Consider the following 25,553-nt stretch of genomic DNA (forward strand, 5'->3'; position numbering starts at 1 on the left):
CCGTTTCTCATAGATCACATGATGTTGTCACAACTTTAAACCCACATTCACTTCCGACTCCCTCCTGTCTGTGTGTGTACTGTGTAGCCTACTGTACTGCAGCACAGTGAGCATTGATGGTGGCTGTGATGTGGAAGAAGACTTTCATAGTGTTGTTGTTGCAGGCAGTTCTCATCTGCCAGGGCTTCAGGTACAATGACCTGTACACTGATGATGATGACGATGATGATCTGTACAGTGAAGATCCAGAGGAGACCACCGTCGTCAGAGGGGATTCTCAGTACGGATCTCTGTGGCCTCTGCCCCACAAGGTGCAGATCTCCCGGGTTTCATTCAGACTAAGCAGTACCGGCTTCTCTATTGTCGACGCCAAAGAGTCGTCTGCTGGGGCAAGCTGCAGCCTCCTGCAAAACGCATATAGAAGGTATGTTATATGTTGATAAAAAAATGTTTTAAGCAATTGATTGAATACTTTATTAGACAGAAATGCAAACAGCACGAGTACAGTCATACACTTGGTCTAAAGCAGTGGTTCTCAAACTTTTACATTTCAAGGACCCCCCTTAAATCTGACAGTATACAAATGGCACCAATTGGACCCTAACTTTGAGAACCACTGGTCTAAAGGGATAATACAAAAAAGTCCTGAGAGGACTTGTTGCCATTGAGGTCCGGTGTATTCAATTCGTAGAAACATTTAAAGACATACAATAATATACAACATAATGTTATCATGTTAAACATTACAATGTCATGCATTTGTAATAGCCCGTAGACTGGCTGGTATTCCATATATTGCTATTCCATAATACATGCAATGTATGGGATATTTAAGCCCTTTTAGGGCCAACATTTGTATATGCATTCTGTTGGAGTGAAATAATAAATTTCCCTTTATCCCTTTTATATTTTATGATTTACTTGCTGCCACTGTAAATGCTCATACAAATGTGCTGATAATCAGGTTTATTCTGGTACTATGGATATACATGTTTGACAATGATAATCAGGTTTTATCTGGTACTATGGATATACATGTTTGACAATGATAATCAGGTTTTATCTGGTACTATGGATATACATGTTTGACAATGCTAATTAGGTTTTATCTTGATGTTACTACTGCTATATAGTATAACAACAAGGTATCTGTTGTTGCTATTACACGGTACCTGCACATTATATATACATTTATTATAAATGTTATTTTCGCTTTGTGTGTTACGCTGATGTTGCAACTGCCGCTAATATAGAAACTTTTCACGAGGCTTCTTATCTTATCTTAGTTTTTATTATTGTTATGTTATTATTATGTTGATAATTTTGCACAGTATTTTTGTGGACCTGACCTCACACACTTGCATCTGACTGTGTGTTCCTGTATATGAGGTTGTGACAAATAAACCTTCTTGATTCTTTTGCTGGAAATCTGGCAGAAAAATACTTGCTCTCTACATAAACCTTTTAAGGAAGACTCCTTAGACAGAGACTAAGAAAATAGTTTCTATTATTTTAACATTTATTTTAAAGTGCTCTGTGCTCAAAGTGAAACTAAAGGTGCAATCTGAGCCGTTTTCCTTTATGTTTTTAAGACCACCACACCTGCAGTCAACCCCGAACAAAGAACAAAGAAGGGCGCAACAGTTTACAATGTGATTCTTTTGCTGTACAGGTACTATGGATACATGTTTGACGGCGTAAGGGAGAGGAGACATCATGAGCCCAGGTCATCTGACATAATACCTGAATTACAGGTGGTGATCACATCGCCTGACTCTGAATGCGACGGTTACCCCAGTGTGACGTCTGACGAGTCATGTGAGTCCGCTTATCCACTTCCTCATTGATGTTCTATCACGGCTGCACAGTATATCATTTCAGCAACATCGCAATGTACATACTATGTGCAACTTTTGAATTCTGGAATTTTACTTGTAAATAGAAAATTTGCTTACTTTTACCACCACTGTTATTCAGTCAGTTATTATTGTGCAACTACACACAAAAACTAGCAAGGTTTTCTTCATGACTTATCTGGAAGTAAAGTAGTAAAGAGTCCATCTGATAAATAACAATGATTTAATGATTTCTTGGTTAACTGGTGTTGCAAGCACATTCTGTTTTAAGGCAATGTATCATGTTGAGTCAAGCAGAGTACTGAACAACAGCCTTATTTCTAGCCTGGAATCCAGACGACTGATTCTCTACGCCTCCGTCTGGATTCCAGGCTACCTTATTTCACCCTTCTAATAATATTACTCTAATTGTTGCTAGAGTGATACATTATTTCCAAATGGAGCAACTGAAGTTTAGATCTAAGCTAGATCTGGCAAGTGCATAATATCTGTGGGGATATTGTGTAACTTCTGCATTTGAAAAAATATATATTGCAATACATATTGCAAAAATTGCGTCACTTCAAGCCGCACTGCGAGTTTGTACATCTGCTATTTTAGGAAAATCTTGTATACTGGCATTTGTAGAATCGGCCTCAGTCGGCCTTAATGGGTTAAACAAACAATAAAGCATCGCACATCCACTCACTAAGCACATCCAGAACCCCCAAAACAATACATTTTGAACTTTGGAGCATGATCCAGTGTGCAGACTTTATCATTAATGCTTAAACCCCATTGAGATTACAATATGTTCTTATTGGAGGGAGCTCTGTTTAGAGTGTTTCTGTCGATGAGAGTGTAAGAGATATGCAGTTTAACCTGCGGGACAACATTCTGCAGTTGATAGAGTCGTCTGCTATTTAGAGTGAAGGATCACTACTAGTAAATGGTTTAACCAGGTTAATATAAAACAACCTGAGCTCCAAACACTCTTGACTGGGCAGTGGGCACTATTAAAAGGAGTAGTTCACCCTAAAAATGACTTATTTTCTATCAGTTACACACCCCATGAAGCCCTGAATTCATGGAGATTTTTTCCTAAGCCAATCATTTGATGACTGGCGGAGTCTCCGGGTCACTCATCATTGACGGTCAATGATTTGGACAAAGAATTGTCATCAGGACACATTGTTTTAGCCAGGCCATAAAGAACGGTTGTGTCTCTGTCTCTGTCCAGATGAGCTCTCGGTGGACCAGCCGTACGCTGTACTGAAGGCTCCAAAGGTGTGGGGCGCGCTCAGAGGTACAGTTATCTGTTTATCGTCTTATCACTCAAATAACATCCATATATCAATGCCCTCATGTGATCATCACCATCGATGACCTTTGTTTTGCATGGCACCTTGTGACTTCAATAGCCCTTGGATAAATAAAGCTTGATGAATCTCATGTGACCGGCAATGACTTTTTTGGCGCCACACGCTAAACAATGAAAGCAATACTGTTATCTCATGTGTATAAAATGTAATCTGTTTGCAGTTGCACACATTATGTAATACTGTGGCTCTCAAAGTGGGGTCCGAGGACCCCCACTTTGAGTGACTTATAGTTAGGAACCAAATGGACCCTTATAGCTGTCTGTAACTCTATTTGGTTTCATTTGTACACTCTCGGAGTTATGGGGATCCGTGGCCTACCCTAATGCATACCAAACTGGGTATTGGGGCTGATAACAATCCCAATGAAAGATCAGCCGGCAGGCTAAGCCTGGGAGATTTAAAACTGTATGATGCGCATTAAAAGATTCAGGTCCAAACAAATGCTCAAGTTTAAAATGTTTACTGTAGTGTCACCAATTATTACCAATAAATAAATATGTAATAAATATGTGCACAAAATAAGTTAAACAGTGAGCAAATTACAAAAGCGGTCAACAAAATATAACTCTCCCAGCTCACCCTACCTCCACGGTCAAATCAGCCTTAGGGTGAGCAGACGAGTGCCATTATTTATAGACACTGAGGCCACCCACAGCGACACTCCCACCACCAAGGTGCCAATGCGGTGCCTACATCAATCACATACCAATAATCCAATCCAGTGCACAAATACAAATATAATCCTCATTTGGCTCCTACACAGGGGGTCCTTGAAATTAAAAAGTTTAAGAACCACTGATGTAAATTTGTATTTGTGTGATGACAACGTTAAAAGGGTTTTCCTATGTTCCTACTGACTTGCTTTGTGTCTTAAATACCTTTTCTCAGGCCTTGAGACTTTCAGTCAGCTGGTTTATGAAGACGAGTATGGCGCTGTAAGTGATTCACTTTATTTGTTTATTATTTGATTGGGACATATAAAACAATATAAGACGTAAACATGCCGGAGTTAGCCAGAATGGCAGTCCCTAGGCAGGTAACAGAAACATTACAAATGACAATATACAAATATACAAATGCAGAAGTACTGTAGTAGTGAAAACAAGAAATAAAACAAGATACATTGTACAACAGGTGAGGTTACAAACCAAAGTTCTGGTTTGCTTTGTAGTCATTGTTTCAGATATGGGTAGTAAAAGTAGGACACTTCCTTATTGCTAGTGGGACAGCTGGCCATTCCAATGTTTACTTCACTTTGCTGACAGGGAGCACATCGTTTCAAATCATGGTGTGTCTGTCCACACCCTATATGACCCATCACAGTGTCCTCTAGTGGTGTTTTTTGTTGTTTTTTACAAATTCCTGGGACAAGCCCATGTAAAGCCTTACACACCAAAAAATATATATATATTAAAAATTATCAAAACTCATGAATGAATTATTAATTTAACCAAGTATCCTATATCTGATATACAGGATAGCATATCTAATATAGTTATTATAGTATATCATTAATACATGTCAGACATTTGTAACAAACTTAACCACTTTAAAACCGGTTGAGACTTCAGTGAGTTATGATGATTTAATAGTGGAGAGAACTCCTGCCTCGGTAGACATACGTGCATTAGGAGGCACAGCTTAGCCCTCTTAATATGGCGATGATGCATCGTGTATAGATCGATATATTACATCTAATGATACACACAGTTTATTTTTGTTCTGAACGCCCTGAAAATGTCGGAGCTTGTTTTTGTGTGCATGTGTTTGTGTTGTTGACCATGCTGTGAGCCTGATGGACTCTGTCTCTGCTTTCAGAAAAGCGTCAACCAGACGGTGATCAGTGACTCTCCCAGGTTTGCACACAGAGGCATTCTGTTGGACTCTTCTCGCCACTTCTTGCCCATTAAAGTGATCCTCGCTAACCTGGTATGTATTTGTACAAGCCCCCCTCCTCTTTTCCCTGTACACACCAAAAGTGTAGAGGGGAAATAGCCAATCTACAAGCTAACACATTGGGAGTTGTAGGTCTGCTACTTTCGTTGAATGTTCACCTGTTATGAATGCCCAGAATAGGGACGCCAGGGTTCATGATGTGGTTTAGTGGTCAATTTAATTGGGAATTAAGGTAGCTATATTTCCTTGTAATTTCTTCTTCAATTCTCCACACAGGAAGCAATGGCAATGAACAAATTCAATGTATTCCATTGGCACATCGTGGATGACCCCTCCTTCCCCTACTTGAGCCGTACATTTCCCCAGCTCAGCCAGCAGGTCAGTAGGATTGCTTGCAACCGTATTCAGCGTCTGACTACAATGCACAATTATTGTTGTATAGCTGCCTGGGTGTAATACTGTAGGTCTAAATATTCATAATTTTTTCCAGTGATTGAGGAACTGGTTTCCTTTTTACAATTTTGTTCACTCTTTGTACGGTGAAACGGGTCTCAAATTCACAGTATATATAAAAAAAAGGCCTTGTGCCTATTTTTATTTTTATTTTTATTTTTTTTGTGTTCGCTTATGTGCTAAACCTGTGGTTTTGAGTCTGCTACTATGAGTTCCTCAATCAAAGCGCACATAAGCAACATATGAAGTTGATGGACAACATTTGGACTTATATCATGGCCCAGGTAGCTATATAAGATGTACAAATTCACTTTAGGAGCATAAAAACACAGTGCGGATTATCCTATCTTTTATCAGGTAGCGCTACAACCCAATGTTCTACCGGCGTTTAACTTTGGACAGAGAACAAGGAGGTTTCTCTCAAGAACATTGTTATTTTGCACAAACTATGTAGCATTTTCACAAGAGTGTTTGTCAACAGGGAGCTTACCATCCATACACACACGTGTACACCCCTGCGGATGTGAAGATGATCATTGAGTTTGGTCGTCTGAGAGGGATCCGCGTGGTCCCTGAATTTGACACTCCGGGACATACTCAGTCATGGGGCAAAGGTGAGTTTACTGGGTGTGCTGCAGGAGAGATATGCTGTGGATCCTTTCTGTCTTCTGCTTGTGTATTACAGTTTAAAGGAGTAGTTCACCCCAACATTTTCTTATTTTCTATCAATTGCACACCCCATGAAGCCTTGAATTCATGGAGATTTTTTTGTTTTTTTGTCGCATTCCTAAGCCAATAATTTGATGACCGGCGGAAAGATGCTAATGTCTCCGGTCAATCAAATTATTGGCTTAGGACAAAAACAAAAAAATCTCCATGAATTCAAGGCTCCATGGGGTGTGTAATCGATAGAAAAATATATATTTTTGGGAGTGAACTATCCCTTTAACGAGGCCGCTTTCATTCGATTTTGTTTTCTTTCATAGATAAATGTGAGAGAGTCATACTGCACAGCTAAATGATTGACAGTTAGGAACAAAATAGACCCTTACGGGTCTGTAACACTTGAGAGCGTACACATGGAACCAAATGGTTCTATTTGTACACTCTCAGAGTTAAATTAACACTGAGGACTTTAAAGGGTAGACTGGGGTCCCAGAGATCAAATGTTTTATCAAATGGGGGTCTGTGGCCTAATGCATATCAATCTGGGGCTCCTTGAAATTAAAACGCTTTAGGGTCACTGTCTTACAGTATCCAGGCATGTTAAATTAGCCCATTAGAACCGGGACAGCGTCTGTGTCATTATTTTGTATTCAAAAATAACAGCGCGGCACGATATTTTGAGCTATTTTCTGCTATTTTTGTTTTTTGTTTTTTAATCTTGAAAGTGTGAGAACTACTGATTTAGAAGGGATTTGTAGAATGGGCCTCAGGTCTTAATGGGTTAGTAAGCAAATGAAAGCTTTGGAGTGAACACCTTGTATCATCTCCATCTCAGGCCAGAAAGACCTGCTCACGCCCTGTTACTCTGGAGCCAGTCCCTCTGGGACGTTCGGACCCGTCAACCCCATCCTGAACTCCACGTATGAGTTCATGAGCCAGTTCTTCAAGGAAGTCAGCCAAGTGTTCTCCGACGCCTACATCCACCTGGGGGGAGACGAGGTGGACTTCAGCTGCTGGTGAGATTAGTTTCACGTCACCAAAACCACACTATTACACTCTGAGAAGCATGACTTTCATGTTTCTGCCAATGGACATAATACTTACAAGTCATACCGTGTAACGTTTTCAATTAAACAAAAGTTATCTTGATATAATCTTTCACTGGTTACTGGTATAGTCTTTAACACATTAGCTGTGTTTTTTTGACAACTTCTCTAAAACTATTTCTATTTGACGTTAATATGTACTGTTTCTGACAATGTTGTTGCTTTCCAAGATGTCCTTGGTTCAGTAGTTTCGTTTCGAACTGAATTCTTGGAATCGTAGTTCTAACAGACCATAGAGTCTGTCTACATAGAGTCTGTCTACTACTGTTAATGAATGTTATGCAGTATATAATCAACTATAAGAAGAATGTTATGCAGTATATAATCAACTATAAGAAGAACCTATGTTGTAAACGATATTATGTTTAAACGATAACCCCCCCCTGCAGGAAGTCCAACCCAGATATTACAAAGTTCATGGATCAGCAAGGCTTCGGACGGGACTACAGCAAGTTGGAATCCTTCTACATCCAAAGGTGAGTTACTGTTTGACACACAAGGTCACAGCTTCTGTAACTACCAAGTTTGTTAATAGTACAGAAGTTTAACATTCTTAACCACTTAAACCCTATTATATTTAGTTGACTGAGGTACCCCAGGCTGACTCCTTCCTTCTCTTTGCCAAGAATAGCAGATGTACAAGCTCTCAACGTGTCACTTTGCGACGTGTTGTGAGCTTGTAGATCTGTTATTTTAACTCAATGTTCACCCCAGAATAGTTACGTGGTTAAAATCCTAATCCTAATTGAAAGAATAATGATCTAATGGATGTTTTTTCTGTTTTATGACTTGATAGACTCTTGGATATTGTGACTACGACCAAGAAAGGCTACATCATCTGGCAGGAAGTCTTTGACAACGGAGTTAAGGTAACGTTAACTGAAATGACGTGTCACTGAAAACTGCCCTGTCAAAATCTTAAGTCATGCTTTTGCTAAGCAACTTCGCTTCCTAAAATGTAGGTACTTCATTTTATTTATTTTTCATTTTTGTGGCGTGACCAGAATTTTCATTTATCTTTGCTCGTCATCCCTTGCTAACAATAAACGCCATAATTATTGTGGTGTGTCTAAGCTGAGTACAGAAGTATGGACTGTGTTACTGACTGTTGCAGCTGAAGCCAGACACTGTAGCGCATGTGTGGATGGGCAACAAAGTAGCGGACGAAATGCACAGAGTGACGTCCGCGGGCTACACCACCATCCTGTCCTCCCCCTGGTACCTAGATTACATTAGCTACGGACAGGACTGGCAGAGGTACTACAAGGTTGAACCACTGAACTTCAACGGTCAGTCGATATGAGAAGGGTGTCTTATGTCTGTGTCTTTTCAGAATGGCATTATTAAAGCATTCTTACGACGACCGTTTTGGCCAAAAGGGAATTTGGAAATAAAATACACATTTTGTTCAGCAGGCTTACATCTGAACTGCACAGCTGTGACAAGGTGTTGTTGACAAGTCGGACAGTACTAGACATGAAGAAATATTATATAGGGTAGTTACTGTAGGCTGTTTGGTTAGTACTTGTTTTGTTTTGTTTGTTTTGTTTGGTATTTCTGCTTTATTCTTTTGCCTTCTTTTGATGCTTTGCTTATATAACCCTGATTGGCTAAACATTTCATTAACATGCATAACCCTGAATGGCTAAATGTTTCCTTAACATGCATAACCCTGAACTGTTTCCTTAACAGCTTTGAGAATGTGTGCTTAAACAGGAAGGATGACTGTTGGTGTGAAAATCTACATGTCCCAAAATGAAACTACTGGTTGAGCTCAGATGCGTCATCCTTTTCTGTCCCTTTTAAGAGTCAACACACTTGCAATTTAGTTCAAATTCAAATGATCAAACCAGGTTGTAGCCAGTTTGGTGTCAAATGATCGAAAAAATGTGGGAGGCGATACGATTAATTTGTTACACAGTTTATGAGAAAAAGAGAGTGATGACTTCATAATTACTACCAACTGAAAGCATGTGAACATTGCTGCTCACTTGGGCCTACATTTTGATGAAAGTTTGTTATGAATTTTCATTAAACCTTAGACGGTTGCTGTAGCACCACCATCAGGACTATGAGCCCACAATGCCAGTTAAGGAAGTCTGTCATACTGTAGGACTGTAACTACAGTATGTGGGAAGTTTAGTTTATTTTCATGAAAGGCAGATTAAAGAATCAGAGATATACAAGAGGCATTGCTCCGTGGCTCGTAACTAGCAGATTTCCTTTGAAAACAACTTAAAACTGAAATTGAAAACAAAAAATCTAAATGAAATAGAAATTAAAAAACAAATGTAAACTATATTAACCTTGGTTATGGACTGTGTGACTTGCAGCTGAAGCCAGACACTGTAGTGCATGTGTGGCTGGGCGGAGGTCTAGCGGAGGAGATGTCTAAAGTGACGTCTGCGGGCTTCACCACCATCCTGTCCGCCCCCTGGTACCTAGATTACATTAGCACTGGTCAGGACTGGCAGACGTACTACAAGGTTGAGCCACTGAACTTCAACGGTCAGTCTTCGTGAGGAGGGTTTTTTCGCTATTCCTCGTATGACAAAGTTTCCAGAGAGGGCTTAAGTTAATGCCATTTTGAAAAGATAGTCAGACTGAGTAGTTCACCCAAATGCCAATAATTCGGCTTAGAGAAAACGCAAAAGTCTCCATGAATTCAAGGCTTCACGCATGTGTAATTGATGAAAAAAGTTTTGGGGGGGTGAACTACTCCTTTAAACCCATGCTTTATCGTATGACGAATAGCCAAAATAGCCGATCTACAAGCTCTGTAAGATTGCAGATCTGCAATTTCTTTTGCTATTTTGGAAGATTTTTGATTATTCTTTTTAAATGTACTGTATGGATTACGGGGAAGAATGAATGAAGGATTTTTTCTTTTGGGAGAGGGGGGGGCTCTAATGACATGGCTCAAAATAGGGACACCAGGGTTAATGTGGTTAAAACCAGTCTAGTAATAGAAGAGCATTCTTTGGCTATTGCGTTTTTACAGTTTAGGACAAAAGAGGGATTTGGGAAAAAGAAAGACTTTATTCAGCAGGCTTACATCTGATAACTGCACAGCTGTGACAAGGTGTTGTTGACTAGTCAGATAGTACCAGACATGAAGAACATTTTTATATTTTAGGGTGCTTGTTTTTTTGTTTTGTTTGGTGTTTGCGCTTTATTCTTTTGCATGATGCTTGAATCCATAAATAACTCTGTTTGGCTTAATGTTTCCTTAACATAAATAACCCTGATCTGATAAATGTTTCCTTAACATACATAACTCTGATCTACTAAATGTTTCCTTAACATACATAATAATCCTGATCTGATAAATGTTTCCTTAACATACATAATAATCCTGATCTGATAAATGTTTCCTTAACATACATAATAATCCTGATCTGATAAATGTTTCCTTAACATACATAAGCCTTATTGGCTAAATGTTTCACTAACAGCTTTGAGACTGTGTGATGGAACAGGAAGGGATGACTGTTGCAGTCATGGAAACAAATATTTAAAGAAAGCCACGTCTCAAAATGAAACGATAATAACTATTAATGCTGGTTTAGCTCAGATGCGTAGTCCTTATCAGATCTGCTACTTTTAAATACTTTTGTGTGAGTATGGAGATGAGAGGTTTCTGCCCGACAGCAACGACATGCATATGTTATGCATCCTTTATCTGCGTGAAGATAAAGGACGGCCACATATAAACTATACATCTTATAAACCCAGTATCTTGACTGTACTCGGCAAGCTACTTTATTAAAGTTTGACATTTTCTCATTTATCCCCTCCGATATCTATGGTAACTTGAGGTGGAGGACCCAGTAACGAAGTACATTTACTTGAGTACTGTATTTAAGTACATTTTGGGGGTGTATGTACTTAACTTGATACATTTCCAAAACAAATATTGTACTTTTAACTCCACTACATTTCAAGGAAGGGACCCCCGGGACCCAAACTTACAAAAATACATTATTAATTATTAATTAATTATTTCAAGTTCATAAGCTGCTGCTATTTTCACTATTTTTGAAAATGTTTGAAAATTTCTGACATTTCTTTTTAAAATGTCTAAATTTCAATACAACAGTGCATTGATATTTAAAAGAAAATGGACTTTGTAATTTGTACTTTTGAATACTCACATATTTCTCAAATCAAGCGCTCAAGCATTATTGACCCAGGAGTATGTAATATACTTTGACTCAAGTACTTTCGCTGAGTTACTTTGTCCACCACTGGTAACTTGGCTTCTGGTGCTAAAGTGTTGTATTTATGCCGTGTGTAGCTGAAAGCAGACACACTTATCCACGTGTGGAAAGGAAACCAGCAGCAATACCAGGCTGAGATGGCAAGAGTTACATCGTCAGGGTACCAGGCACTGCTCTCCACCCCCTGGTACCTGAACCGTATCTCCTATGGCCAAGACTGGCAGGGCGTTTACAAGGCTGACCCGCAAGATTTCAATGGTGTGTGTGTGTATATGTCCAGCATGATTGTTTTATACACACATCATGAGAGGATGAATTGTTCTTTTGCGGTTTCAGTGCAAAATAATGCAATATCCGTTGGAATATGTCATTTTATCAGGTTTAATTGTGCCAGTGGTGGAAAAAGTACTATTTTTTTTCTGTTACAAGTAAAAGTCTGGAATTCAAAATTGATTTAAAGTAGAAAGTACCCATTATGCAGAATGTCCCCATTTCACAAGTTTTCAAATGTATAAAAAATGTAAATCATTTGAAAATAGCAGATCTACAAGCTCACAAGACACATTGTGAGCTTATAGATTTAGCCAAATGGCGGAAATGTATATACTAGGGCTGAAATGGATAATGTATGCTTTGTAATAATAATGAAGAAAATCTACAAAGTCACTAGTAACTAAAGTTTTCAAATAATTGTAGTGGAGTAAAAGTGTAATATTTGCCTCCGAGATGTAGTGGAGTGAAAGTATAGAAAATTGGAAATACTCCAGTAAAGTAAAATTACCTGAAAATTTTACTTAAAGGGATACTTCACTTTCGGGTCGGGGAAACATTTAAAAAATATATTAAAAATAAATGAAAAAAGTAATGGAAAATTCATGGCCCCCTCACGCATTAGAGTGTCCTACTAATGTGTGAGGGGGCCTTTATTTTGCCATAACTTCTTTCATTTTTTTTTTATATATATTTTTAATGTTTATTTTATGTGAAAGTGAAGTATCCCTTTAAGTTCAGTACTTGAGTAAATGTACTGTAACTTTACACCACTGTGTGTGTGTGTGTATGTCCAACATGATTGTTTTCTATACATCATGAGAGGATGAATTGCTATTTTGCAGTTTCAGTGCAAAAATAATGCAATATCCTTTGGATATGTTGTTTTATCAGGTTTAATTGTACATTGTTGTTTTATTGTCTCTTTCCAGTCTCACGTCTAGTTTCAGCCTTGGTCAAATTGAATCTCACTGTATTTCAAATATGGGTGTTGGAACTGTTGCGTTTGCTTTATGGTTTTGATGTATGGTTCCGTTGTCGATTCACCACTATTAATCTGTTACTTTATGGTCTCTCGTATCTGGGTCACATTCTCAGTCTCAAGTGCGTCAGTTTACTACTTTGCTACGAAAAAAGCTCGTAGGGTTCTTTTATAGTCACTTCTGTGCAGATATGTGTATGCCTGTTGAATGAATACATCAATATTTGAATCTTTACACAGGAAAGGGGGGGCTAAATAATGTCACTGCTGTTTATGTTTCTACCATTTTAAACCTCTTAATACCACTGTATGGGGGTTTGTTTGTATATCACTGGACAAACTGTGCCGTCCTTATCTGATCTCTTGCTTGTTGTTCTGACGTCAACACAGGCACTGATAAGCAGAAGCAGCTTGTGATTGGCGGAGAGGCGTGTCTGTGGGGAGAGTATGTGGACGCAACCAACCTGACACCCAGACTCTGGTACAGTGCTCATTATCAGAAAAATCATTATCAGGTGTCTGTTTAAATGTTTGGCGACATCAGTGTAGGCAATTACGTAGCCGATGTGTCCTGACTTTTAAGCTTTCTACAATCTTATCTATTATCGACAAGCTCGCAACGGTTGCGATTTTTGCGAAACAGTTTTTGTTGTGTGCCTTTACAATGCCTCAAATCATGAACGCAGCAAAAGGTAGAGGAAGAAATGTCACTCTTTTCACATTGGCCTATTATAGCGCCACCACGAGGCCACAATAACCTACCTGACATGGCTCTAATTGATTTGATGTCAAGCTTTTGCTTCTTTTTTTTTACACAAAATATCGGTCATTGGTATGGACTTGGTATCGGACCCCAAAATCTGGCAACGGTCGGTCGGGTTCTACTTGAGCTTGACTTGTTGTACTGCTTGCTGCAATACAGAAACTGTTGTATCCATGGTGTGAATGTGTTTTCCTTTCACCCACGGCAGGCCCCGTGCTAGCGCTGTGGCAGAGCGACTGTGGAGCGCCAAGGAAGTGACTGACATCAATGACGCCTTTAATCGACTGACCAAGCACCGTTGTCGCATGGTTGAGTAAGTATCTACAATGAAGAAGTCATGAAAAAGGACACAAGACGGATTCACACAATTGCATTTTCTTTTTAGTCTGTTAGCAGGCACTCTTTGATGTCTTCCTGATTGACTTGTATAGCTTGGTCATAAACCACTGTTTCTCAACCTTTTTAATTTCAAAGGACCCCCAGTTTAACCTGCATTATGCCACAGACTCCCATTTGATATGGTGTATCATGCTTAACTATGTTCTTTCTTTTTCTTTCAAAGGCGTGGGATTCCAGCAGAGCCTTTGATTACAGGCTACTGCCCCCATGAGTATAAGGGTGTCTGATAAGCGCTACAAGGCTGGACCTGAAAGCAAGTAGCCGAGCTGCGAAAGGGAGCCATGTGGATAATCAAAGCTGTACTTGCATTTTTCACTGAGAAATTACAAGAGTTTTAATAGTTTGTTGATGTATCAACAAACTATACACTGAAATACATGTGCTGGACCTGTTCTATTGGGCTTGTGTTTTACAATGTCACTTTTACAATTGTTTGTATGAATCAAAGTAAATCTTTTAAAATGGTTTGATATTATATTTTTTATCTTATGGTGTCAAACCAAAAATAAAGCTAAAAAACATACATGTCATTGTTAATCCATTGATGCTGTGTATAATGGGACAGACATTCATTTAAGAGTTCTTACGATGTCATCCGTAACAGATTCAGAATACTCTAATCATTTACATATCATTCAATAGTAAATCTCAACTCTAAATAGCATATTAGTGATTGGTCTGCTAGTCAGTCTGCTAGTCTTGCAGAACAATAAAGCAAATTGCACTACATTTTTGTACTGTGCGTTATCTGTGACTAGTGATACATGACATCTACAGTATGAAGTGTAGAATATTTGAATGTTTATTCACATACTTTTCTATTGACATTCACATAAATTACATATATACAAATAAAACGACTCCTCGGGCCCACTGTCTTTTAAAACAAATTGGAATCAGACTGACTTTGGTATAAACGTAACTAAACCAATATGATGTTACAGAGCATCCGTTTAATAGATAAATAAATATTTAAACTAGCATTTCGCAGCTGAGCATGAGCAGATCCTGGTGTTGTGTTGATAAAAAACAAAACAAAAAAAGGACTGACTTCTTTCTTTTACCTGATTTCTCATTGATGCTTTTAAGTAGAACTTCACCAATGCTGGCAGCAGGATTATAGTCTATTTGGGGAAAAGAACGTTATTTGTTGCACAGTTCTGTCGAGTTCAGAATGTGGGGCTCAGGCCAGGCCTGCCACTTTCTTCATAAGTGCACTCTGGTGCTGAGGGTTCATCGCCTCATAGGTGTCCAGCTGGAGGGAGAAGGTGGCGTTTCCGGACGTCAGTGTCCGCAGGGCGGTGGAGTAGCCCTGTGATGGATGATAAAATGTTCAGTTAGTGAGCACACAGAGGGTTTGAAAAATGTCTGAGGTCGTATCACTTCTATTCAGACTTTTGTGTGCACCCCACACAGTTTTTAAAGTTGCTTGATGCAATATTTAGATTAATTGAAAAAAAACTTGTGTCCCTGGTTCTAGTGAATGATATTGTCCTAATGAATGTGGAGACCTTATTTTTCTTAATTATTAATTTCATTATATTAATATTTTCTGTAGTGTAATGTTGCCTCAAGGAGTCCAGCATGAAAGAACTAAAAAAAATGTAGGTCTCCCAGAACCTCTCAGTCACCAGACTCAGGAACGTGTCTTCAATTAATCTAACAAGGAGTTGAATGGGTTTACATAGGAGTGAGATGAACAGGTCCACAATGGAAACAAGCCCTTAGGGATTTGTGTTATCCTTTTAGCACAATTGTATAATTGTACCATTTGCAAACTGTTAATAAAGCATTCAATCAATCAAATATCTTAATTATTGAATCAAGCAACATAAAACTGTTTGGGGTGCACCAAAAATCCAGAGTAGACGTAAAATTACCCCCAGAAGTGTTTTAAAGTGAAATGTCCCTTAAACCATAGTCGCATGATGCGTCCTGCGCCGAAAATAGCAGATCTACAAGCTCACCAAGTTGTGAGCTTGTCGATTGGCTATTTTCGGCACAGGATACGGGAGCTCAACAAAGTATATATAAATCAGACTTTATAGAAAGTACCTAACTACAATGCAAAAATAAAACCACATTTACCATCATCTCAGCCAGGGGAACGGTGGCTAGCAACACTTTGTGGTCATGACGGCTCTGGATGTCCTTCACGGCCCCTCGGCGCTGGGCGAGGTCACCCAGCGCAGTACTCAAATGCTCCTCTCGCACCGTCACCTCAAGGGACATCATAGGCTCCAGGATCTGTCCCCCTGCTTGCCTAAGAGCCTGTAAGACATTTCCCGATTTATTTAGCTGTGCCAGACTGTCAGTTTTAACTGAATACATTTTTAAATTTGTAAATGTTTCTTTTTATAACAAAATACCTTTTCTTACATCTTTCAATCTCACCCCTGACAAATAACAAATATGACAATAAAAAAACTAACATTATAACTAATAAAGCCTTTGGGGAAAAAAAGAAAAGGAAAAACACCCACTTTAAAAACAATAAAACTAAAGTGAAATTGAAAACATGAAGTCAAAACAAAATAAAAAGTCAAAATGAATGAAAGATTCTAGGTTAGTTTTTTTTTTTTATACCTTGAGCATGCAGCGAGACACACAGGCAGACACCATGGCTGGAGATGTACCAGGTTCAATGCTCACTCTCTGGATCAACGTAGACACAGCCTGTACCGGGTAACCTAGTAATGGGCCTGGAACAGCAAGCAGACAACAAAATTATATATTGTAATATCGTGGCGGGCAGAAACCTTTTACCTCCACTTTTTGTGGAACAATAGACAAAGAGACAGAAACAGGTGATGAAGTTAATGAAATAATTGACAGCACAACTGCAAATGAAAGAGAATATACACGTGCAGAGATGGACACCTGTTGTATAATTCTGTATCTGTCTGAACAGGAGAATACTTTAAAGGGACATTTTTATGTATATTTATTATAGTATAGTAAAGTATAGTAGATTGTCTCTGTCGGGTGGAAACCTCATATGTCCAAAACTGTTACTTTTCAGGATTCAAATTCAAAAACATCCAAAGTAGCAGATCTACAAGCTCAAAACGTGTCGCTTCGCGCCGTGTTTCGAGCTTATAGATCTGCTGTGTGTGACGCTGTAGTGGTCTTCAACGTTTTTCAGGCCAAGGACCCCTTAGCAGAGACAGAGATGAAGCAGGGACCCCCACTACTACATATTGTATAAAACAGTGTTGCAGATTAAACTTCTTCATAGATAGCTTCATCTCTCATCTCCGAAAATAGCCAATCTACAAGCTCCCATTTCCGGCTGATCGCCATCACACAAAGATTTTGCGGAGCCCCTGTAGTTACTCTGAGGTCCTCACTCCTCAGAGTAACGAAATATAAATCTTTTTTTAAATGAGTTCCAGTAGTGTTACCTTGGAGGTAAGAACTGTGCACTCCATTGGTCACCGCCTCTTTCAGCTCTGGTGACAGCAGCCCCTCCACCTCCTCATGGAAGGTGGGCTCATCACAGGACGTGCTGGTGGAAGACGAGACGTCCTCCATGGGACAGAGAGCCAGGTCAACTGTCACCACGTGTCTTCTGTCCCCGACCGTACGGTCCAGTGTGTCTGCATGGAACAACATTGAATCAGTACAACCGTCCATGTTTATATTGTACCTGTACTAGATACGCGTTAGAGCAGTGGTTCTCAACATTTTCAGGCCGCGACCCCCCCCCCAATAATCATATTTGAACTGGGGACCCCCCAAAATTTTTTTTTAAATAGCCAAACTACAGCTGTGAGCTTGTAGATCGGCCATTTTCACAATGTTTGCCTCTTTCTTACGTAATATTTGACAATTTGGTATTATAAGTGGTCTTAAAAGTCATTAAATTGTAACTTTAGAAACGTGCAGATACCCTGTATACACTTATACTGTATGTTGGTTTGTTTGCTGTTGAGTGAGAAAACAATGTTGCACATTAAGCTCATCATCTGGGGACCCCCCAAAATCATTTGGGGGTCCCCCACTGTGTTAGAGAATAGTCTCCCTGTACCTGTATGTTTAAATGTTGAACCTGTAGTACAATAGATACGGGTAGTGTGTAACATGTTTATGGTTGTACCTGTAGCAGATACACGTTGCAGTATGGTCTCTCTGTATGCCACCTGCAATGGACCAAGGTGGGTCTCGATGCCGTACTCTCGTCTGATGCGATCGTGGATGATGTCAATGTGCAACTCTCCCATTCCACACAGAATTGTCTAAGAGGTCACAGTTATTGCACAGTGATGGTTATTCATAAACCCTTTCAGCAGCTTTAAGACATTATGGACTGAGTAATGTGGTCAATAACCATGGCTTATACAGAAACGGAACAACCCAGTTTGATAATCGTATACTACTTGTATTACCTGTCCAGAGTCAGGATCAATCCTGACTTTAAGGCTGGGGTCTTCTCTCTGTAGGCAGGTGAGCGCATTGTCAAGATCTAGGGTGGAGGGGGCAGATAATGTAAATACAAAATGAGTAAGATCCACGTGAACACCAAGGCTCCCATGTGGTTCTCTGTGATGGGAGTCATCTATGGCGTATCTATTTGGGCAAAGTTTCAGCCTGATCTTGAGCCCTTTTATTACGCAGGCAGACAGACTGTTAAAGATGGCTAACTCCAGCACCACAGCGTGGCTTACAACTGTTATACAGCCAAGTACCATTTTATGGCCTGTCTGTAAGAGGGTCAGTCTGTGTGTGAGTGTGAGCGTGTGTGTGTGTGTGAGCTAATATCTTTCACGTTTTATATTTTTTTAAATAATAACATTTTTTATAATGGAAATCCCTCTACTTATGTGACTATGGAACTTTTTGGTTGTTGACTAGAGTTCAAGCTTACTCTGCTTTTCCGATTTCGTGGATAAGAGCAACTGAAAAATAGCTACATTTTAAGTTGCAGTGGCACTCAGATCAGGAAACCTTGCCCAAATATAGAGTCATAGTCATAGATACGTCATGGATAACTGATGATGTCACAGGTTGATCGCATGATTGTTGATATTCTTCCGGCTCCACGGTTTTTGTCTCTTCCGCTTGTAGTTCCCATACCTGTGGCAGATCTCCTGAGGCAGAATGGCAAAGTCCAAGAACCACACAACTCACAACCAATCTCGCAAAGCCCACAGGAATGGCATCAAGAAGCCCAAGACTGAGCGCTATGAGTCATTGCAGGGGGTGGACCCCAAGTTCCTGAGGAACATGCGCTTCGCCAAGAAGCACAACAAGAGGGGCCAGAAGGCAGCAACTGTCTTCTCATCACCTTGCCCGTCTGTCAAAGTTCCATAGACTTTACCCTCACAATATAGCTATTGTCTCCATCGGGTGGAGACGATAGCTTTAACAGTCCAAAACTGTTACTTTTCAAGATTCAAATTCAAAAATAGCAAAAGCAGCAGATCTACAAGCTCAAAACGGGTTGCTTCGCACTGTGTTTCGAGCTTGTGGATCTGCTACTTTGGATGCTCTTGTGTGACGCTGTAGTGTGATCAAGTAGGGCATTAATTTACGAAAAAATGAAGAAAAAAAAACACAACAAGTTAAAATATTGAGATAGGAGATTTCTGTCCGACAGAAACAAACAAAAAAACGGAAAGATCTCATAAAGTTCCAGATCCACATTTGAGCCACGCCATTCTCACGTGGATCCCGATATCCACATGATTTCATTTCTGAATTCTAATATATATCGCAAATGAAATCACATCGTCACTAACCTGCCTGTTTGGCCATGGTGGGAGGCTCTATGGTGCAGAAGAACACCGGCTCAGGGACCTCTACCCCCGACAGTACCGGACTGGCTTGATCTCCAGGTTTCTTTTCCCCGGCCTCTTTTTGTGCCCGCCGGGCTGCGGCTGCAGCGGAGGCCTTGGATGACACGATGGTGTCCCCCGTCACCGTCTACATAACAGCGGAAAACACACGAGATGGAATGAGAATGGAAGGACATTCATCAATTACAATGCACACGGTAAAATCCTCAACGTTCATTTATCCATTTAAAACTCTGAAAGTGTACAAATGACTCCAACTGGTTGACAAGTAGTACTGCAGTGCTTATGAACCCAATCGCTCCCCATGCCAAGCAGGGATTCCAAATTTGGTCTCTCATGCAGGAGGAGACCCGGGTTCGAATCCCAGATTGCAGCTTTTAAATTATCACTGAGAAATTCTTTGTTGTGTTACGGGAAACTTCTCCAGAGAGTAAAACAACACATGCTGCATCAAGTTGTGATGTTTTGGGGAACGCTACCTGCTTGAGGCCCACAGTCAGAGCAATGTTTCCAGCTGTCAGGGAGGAGATCTCCACATGCTGATCAGCAAACGGCACCAGCAGTCTGCTCATCCTCTCACTGCAAATGACACAAACACACATGTTTAATAAATCAGAAGGAATACTGCGCATACGGAAGCCAGAGTAAGTCACGGCTATACATTTTAGTCACTAGGTGGCACTCTCCTAAAGAGGTCGGAGGTCAGTGGGATCCACTTACATGTTGTTTCTGTTGATGTTGTGGACAGCCGTCTGGGCTTTCATGGTACCAGAGTAGATGCGCAGGAACACCATAGGACCACGCTGTTTGTCATGGACTACCTTAAACGCTAGAGCACACAGGTCATCTTTGTACCACCTTCTGTAGAGAGAAATGACCAAGAAATTATCTTAGAGGTGTTAAGATGACAACAAATGACAACACAAACAAAACAAAAACTGCCGAGTCAAACGCCTACAAAAGCTCCTGCACATAGTGTACTCTACTTGCACTATGTATACTGTATGTTTTACTACATATTCGGTTGCTAAATTATTCTCTCTTCATAGTCTGTATACTCCCCATTGCTGCGTGTGTGTGTCTGTGCATGAATGAAGGGACTCACACTACATCATGGTGCCTCTCACTGGGGTCAGGTAGGTAGGCCGTGACGGCGTCCAGAAGAGGCTGAACACCTTTGTTTTTCAGAGAGCTCCCCAAGAGCACTGGAAGGGCTTTACGAGCCAGAGTCACACGCCGCAAAGCCTCCTGAAGCTGAAACACGAAAAAGAGAAACCATGTCAAAATGGTCAACAAACAAATCCTTCAATGTTCTAATTAACATATCTGCAAGTAACTGTGGTCACCTAAACAGGAAACTCCTGTGTGAATATAACTACAAAGAGAGAACACATTTTATGTAATTGATTTTACTTTATTGTCCCTTGGGTAAATGTGTCATCTGCATTTAAGCCATCCTAAACAGCAGTGAGCAGTCACAGTGCTCAGGGAACAACTCAAGTTCGCCAATTGGCCAAGGGCACTAGCAGGGGTATGTACCTATAGTAGCATGCATGTATTTTGGTGTGAGAGGAAACCACAGTACCCAGAGGAAACGATGGGTGCATGGTTTGGCTCCAGTTGTACTCGCTAAATTAACATTAAGGATTTTACTGTGTAACGCAGAATTCACATCAGAGGTTTCTAAGGCTTTTACATCACAGTGGAACAGCACAGTGCTTACTTTGATGGCGGGAATAGCATCAGAATTATCAGCAAAATCACCCAGCAACAATTCAGCAAAGTCGTCATCCAGATCAGCAACCTGTCAATGGCAACAATAGATTATTTTTATTTACTTAGTCAATCAAATAAAACAACTTCCTGAAGAATATCTATGTTGATAGAACATGGAGCAACCTGAACACTTTAAGGGGATGTACATGCTCATGCATCTCATATGATTTATTAGTAAAGAAATACAGAATAATCATACCATTTAGATGGTCTACAGTGGTGTCAATGTTAACCACTTAAACATGAAATACTTCATTGACCGGGGTCCCCCAGGGATCTATACTTGGCTCCCTCCTCCTTTACACCAAATGTTGTAGCTGAAAATAGCCGATCTACAAGCTCTGTCGCAACACTACACGTTATGAGCTTGTTGATCGACTATTTTCAAAGATAGTCACCAACATTCATTTATTATGCATGCCCAGAATAAGGACGCTAAATGTAACTTGTGTGACAATATTGTTACTTGTACCCGCTCAATCAAATCAGCTCTGGCTTCTTTAGCCTCTTGTAGGAGTTCTGCGTTATCGGATGGACTCAGCGGTTTCGTCTCAAATGAACGTCCGTCATCTTCCCGGGATGTTGTCTTCCAGAAAATCTTCTGATAGGTTATTAAATCAACCAACCCTGTGAAGCTCTTCCCAATACCAATTGGAATCTGCAAAATAGAAACTATTCATCAAACTGAGCTTCTTGTTAATGCAATCATATAGAAACAGTGAAAGCTTTACAGTTCTGTACAATCAGACACAGAATAATAACACTACATAATTATAATATACAGATAATATTTAACAAAACAAAACAGTTGAAAATGCTGTGTGTGTAATAACACACAGTGTGCAACATATTAGCTTATCATTTGTATAATGATATTTATCCTTGATAATTACCTGAAGGAGAAGGGGATTTGCATTCAGCTTCTCCTTTAAGCTCTCAATTGAAAAAGATAAGCTAGGGAAAATAATTAAAGATGTTTTAAAAGTTTGACTTGTCTTCCACAACATAAAACACTCAAAACAAATAAAAGAGAATTCCGGGTAAAAACAGCTGTTGTTGTGTGACTTACTTTGCGGCAGGCTTGTCCATCTTATTAAGGAAACAAATACAGGGAACATGATGCTTCTCTGCCTGCCTCCACACTGTCAGAGTCTGGGCCTGATGACATCACAACACATCATAACATGAAAATACAACACAGATTCATATGGTGAATCATATATACACGTCAACACTAGAGTGCGACATAACCGTCTGGCTGATATATCGGTCATTATTTGACTTTTTTTATGCTGCCTGTGTGTCCCAATGTTTAACCCCCTTCAACCTGGCATCCCTATTTTTTGCCACATCATTATACAAGAAAGGTTTAAAAGGTTTGCAGATCGTCTATTTTAGAGTATGAATGTTAAGTGGTTAAATAAAAAGTTATTTGTGTTTATTCAATATTTGCTTATAAGTTAATGTTCTCAAATAGACTGGTCAGGCTCTATTTAATAGCATAAAGAAAAGGCTGCTTTAGACCTGGAGGTCAGCATCTACTAACCTCCACACCAGCAGAAGCATCAATCACTGCTACAGCACCGTCCAGAACACGTAGCGCCCGCTCCACCTCTAGAGTGAAGTCAACATGACCTGAAATCAAACACACATATACAGTAGATTATTTAAGACCTTTAGACCTTTATTGATCCTGCAAGGGAAATTCAGTTACCAAAGACAGCACAACAGTTAAGATACAGATTACAGGGCAAGAAAAAGGCACTGTATTATTTGATATAGAACATGATTATGAATTACTTCCCTGCGTCCATAATCATTTCACAAAATGCAGACACTACATTTTACCTGGTGTATCTATAAGGTTGATCCGATGGCCTTTCCAGTCGAAGGTGACTGCTGCTGACTGTATGGTGATGCCCCGCTCTCTCTCCTGAACCATGAAGTCTGTCACTGTGTCCCCGTCGTCCACATCTAACACACGGGAAACAAGGAAAGGAAGAGACATAATGATATTACTGAAAACAAGCTATGTGATGAAACTTGTGCTTGTCATCTATGAAATGACACATCTATGTTGTATGATGCCATTATCTGGCAAGGTTTCAGCCCGATTCCATTGACTTATAAAATTAGAGTTGAATATTTAAAAGTGCTGCAAGTCATATTTTGGGGGTTAAAATAAGTGTTAAATAGCTCTATAGACAAAATTCTCAGACAAAATTGGAACTGGAACACAGCTCAACTCCTACAGAGCCACGCCATACAATCACTCAATCACTGTCCTCACCTCCTAGCGCCCGGGTATAACCAGAGTAATAGAGCATCCTCTCTGTGGTGGTGGTCTTCCCTGCATCAATGTGTGCCATGATGCCAATGTTACGAATCCTGCAGGTTTAGAGCATCGTGCAAAAGCAGCATCAACACCATGATGATGCTAGAAATGTTTAGTTACATCACTGTTTCTCAACGCTGGGGTTTTATTGTCACATTATAGTTACACATGTAAAGAAGTGGGTGAAATTAGTTTTTGTCCAAATGGACCCTTTTGGATTTGTAACTCTGAGAGTGTGTAAATGGAACCAAATGGACCCGTAGTTCCATTTGCACACTCTCAGAGCGCAATAAACACTGACTGTTTAACAGTGTAGATTGATTGGGGTCCTAGGACCCAGAGATAGAAAATTCTATCAAATGGGGGTCTGTGGCCTAATGCATATATCAAACTCGGGGTCCTTGAAATAAAAAAGGCTGAGATTCACTGACTTACATAACAACTATTTTTTTAAACCGGATGTTTGCAGAATGCCACGACTTACTTGGATATATCCGGGGTGACCAGAGTTCGCACAGACTTGACATCATCTATGACAAATAAACATTAAGTACATGTTATTAAGTGGCAATTTGATTATGGGACAATATCTGGCTGCCAAACAAGGAACGCAAACACACTGAACATTCCCATATGCCGAACTGAGAGATACAAGAAATCACCAATCCCATACATGTGCAGACTCTTAAATGGTATTAGATTTGTGTTTTAGGTGATTAGATTTTTAGATAGGCAATTGCATTTTAAGTTTTAGATATAAAACAAAATAATTCAGTGTTTTTAATGGCACCTGTCTTTTTAAACCTGTGTTCACACTGAAAGCTGAATAAGCATAAACATAAACATAATATGCTGTTACAGTAAAACTACATTTGAATTAATCAAAACTAATACAATTAAAAACAATTAAAGCTGAAGCAAACATACCTGGCAGAAAGCTGTAATGTCTTTTTAAAACATGCTGATTCAATCTCCATCTGCAGACATGGAACCCATCTCTAAATATTAAGCTCCTACCCTGTGAATATCAATGAAACCATTTTAGAATGAACATTTAATAGACTATTAGAGTGTGTGGTAATCGATTTTTTTATGGATAGAATTAATAATTTATTAACAGTTTGCAACAAAGTACAGTGGTACGATTATACAATGATGCTAAAATGATAACACAAAAATCCCTAAGGGCTTGTTTCCATTGTGGTCCTGGGTATTCATTTCAATTCATCAAGACATTTAAAGACATACAATATACAATAAATGATACAAGACACAAGACATCAACACTAGTAGCAATAAAACGTATATGTACAGTAAAGAGGTGCTCTTTTATGGCTAATTATATCTTACCCAAATCATGATTCCAAAAGTCCCACAGGCTTTAAGTCGCATCATCAAATAAAACAAACTCACTCCTCAAAATGTGACATAAGTGACAGATCCACATTGATGAAGTGATCTATAACATAACAAGGTTACCATGAGTACACTTTCACACTGAAACAAGTTGTCATTCGTGTTAATGAGTGTTTAAATATATTACTATTTAAGTTGTTATAAGTGATAATAATGATAAAAACAGTAAACTCTCACATTGAGCTGCAACCTCAGTTCAAACCATTCAAACGTCGATGCGTCGATCAAATACATCCCCGGAAAACATTCATTCAGG

At 39.6% G+C, this 25,553-nt stretch overlaps 3 protein-coding genes across 5 annotated transcripts; 2 read left to right on the forward strand and 1 right to left on the reverse strand.

Moving 5' to 3' along the window:
* Positions 1 to 43: 43 nt before the first annotated feature.
* Positions 44 to 14,437, forward strand: hexb (hexosaminidase B (beta polypeptide)). 3 transcript variants are annotated; one of them, XM_080419864.1, is made up of 14 exons: positions 44 to 424; positions 1,673 to 1,818; positions 3,076 to 3,141; positions 4,106 to 4,152; positions 5,036 to 5,146; positions 5,390 to 5,491; positions 6,048 to 6,180; positions 7,068 to 7,248; positions 7,728 to 7,814; positions 8,135 to 8,207; positions 9,672 to 9,846; positions 13,201 to 13,291; positions 13,782 to 13,886; positions 14,136 to 14,437. In XM_080419864.1, exons 1-14 carry the CDS (start codon positions 117 to 119, stop codon positions 14,197 to 14,199), a joined length of 1,689 nt encoding a protein of 562 aa, XP_080275990.1. In that variant the 5' UTR covers positions 44 to 116; the 3' UTR covers positions 14,200 to 14,437. The 3 variants fall into 3 exon arrangements, with proteins under 3 accessions (XP_080275990.1, XP_080275988.1, XP_080275989.1); XM_080419862.1 differs by lacking the exon at positions 9,672 to 9,846 and adding an exon at positions 11,636 to 11,816; XM_080419863.1 differs by lacking the exon at positions 9,672 to 9,846 and adding an exon at positions 8,453 to 8,627 and having other exon boundaries at positions 45 to 424.
* A 143-nt stretch (positions 14,438 to 14,580) lies between these two features.
* On the reverse strand, positions 14,581 to 25,512 carry gfm2 (GTP dependent ribosome recycling factor mitochondrial 2). The gene is made up of 21 exons (XM_080419861.1): positions 25,475 to 25,512; positions 25,232 to 25,340; positions 24,809 to 24,899; positions 24,366 to 24,411; positions 23,837 to 23,934; positions 23,395 to 23,520; positions 23,093 to 23,181; positions 22,616 to 22,704; positions 22,440 to 22,500; positions 22,019 to 22,204; positions 21,494 to 21,574; positions 20,876 to 21,024; positions 20,491 to 20,631; positions 20,250 to 20,349; positions 19,714 to 19,897; positions 18,361 to 18,437; positions 18,072 to 18,210; positions 17,377 to 17,571; positions 16,559 to 16,674; positions 16,061 to 16,243; positions 14,581 to 15,284 (listed from the first exon to the last, which is right to left on the reverse strand). The coding sequence occupies exons 2-21, from the start codon at positions 25,274 to 25,276 to the stop codon at positions 15,156 to 15,158; spliced, it is 2,325 nt and encodes a 774-aa protein (XP_080275987.1). The 5' UTR covers positions 25,277 to 25,340; positions 25,475 to 25,512; the 3' UTR covers positions 14,581 to 15,155.
* LOC308078234 (large ribosomal subunit protein eL29-like) lies at positions 19,073 to 19,285 on the forward strand (the record flags this gene model as incomplete). The annotated part of the gene is made up of 1 exon (XM_080419354.1): positions 19,073 to 19,285. The coding sequence occupies one exon, from the start codon at positions 19,073 to 19,075 to the stop codon at positions 19,283 to 19,285; it is 213 nt and encodes a 70-aa protein (XP_080275480.1).
* Positions 25,513 to 25,553: the final 41 nt, after the last annotated feature.

The sequence above is a fragment of the Gymnoscopelus braueri genome, assembly GCF_963280865.1.
Source record: "Gymnoscopelus braueri genome assembly, chromosome: 22".
Lineage (NCBI taxonomy): Eukaryota > Metazoa > Chordata > Actinopteri > Myctophiformes > Myctophidae > Gymnoscopelus > Gymnoscopelus braueri.

Coding starts and splice junctions, on each gene's coding strand:
- hexb (XM_080419862.1), top strand. CDS start 117: ATGGTGGCTGTGATGTGGAAGAAGACTTTCATAGTGTTGTTGTTGCAG. Junction 6,181..7,067: donor TACTCAGTCATGGGGCAAAG/GTGAGTTTACTG, acceptor TCTCCATCTCAG/GCCAGAAAGACCTGCTCACG. Junction 11,817..13,200: donor TGACCCGCAAGATTTCAATG/GTGTGTGTGTGT, acceptor ACGTCAACACAG/GCACTGATAAGCAGAAGCAG.
- gfm2 (XM_080419861.1), bottom strand. CDS start 25,276: ATGATGCGACTTAAAGCCTGTGGGACTTTTGGAATCATGATTTGG. Junction 22,501..22,615: donor ATGGACAAGCCTGCCGCAAA/GTAAGTCACACA, acceptor TATTTTCCCTAG/CTTATCTTTTTCAATTGAGA. Junction 16,244..16,558: donor TGTCTCGCTGCATGCTCAAG/GTATAAAAAAAA, acceptor AATGTCTTACAG/GCTCTTAGGCAAGCAGGGGG.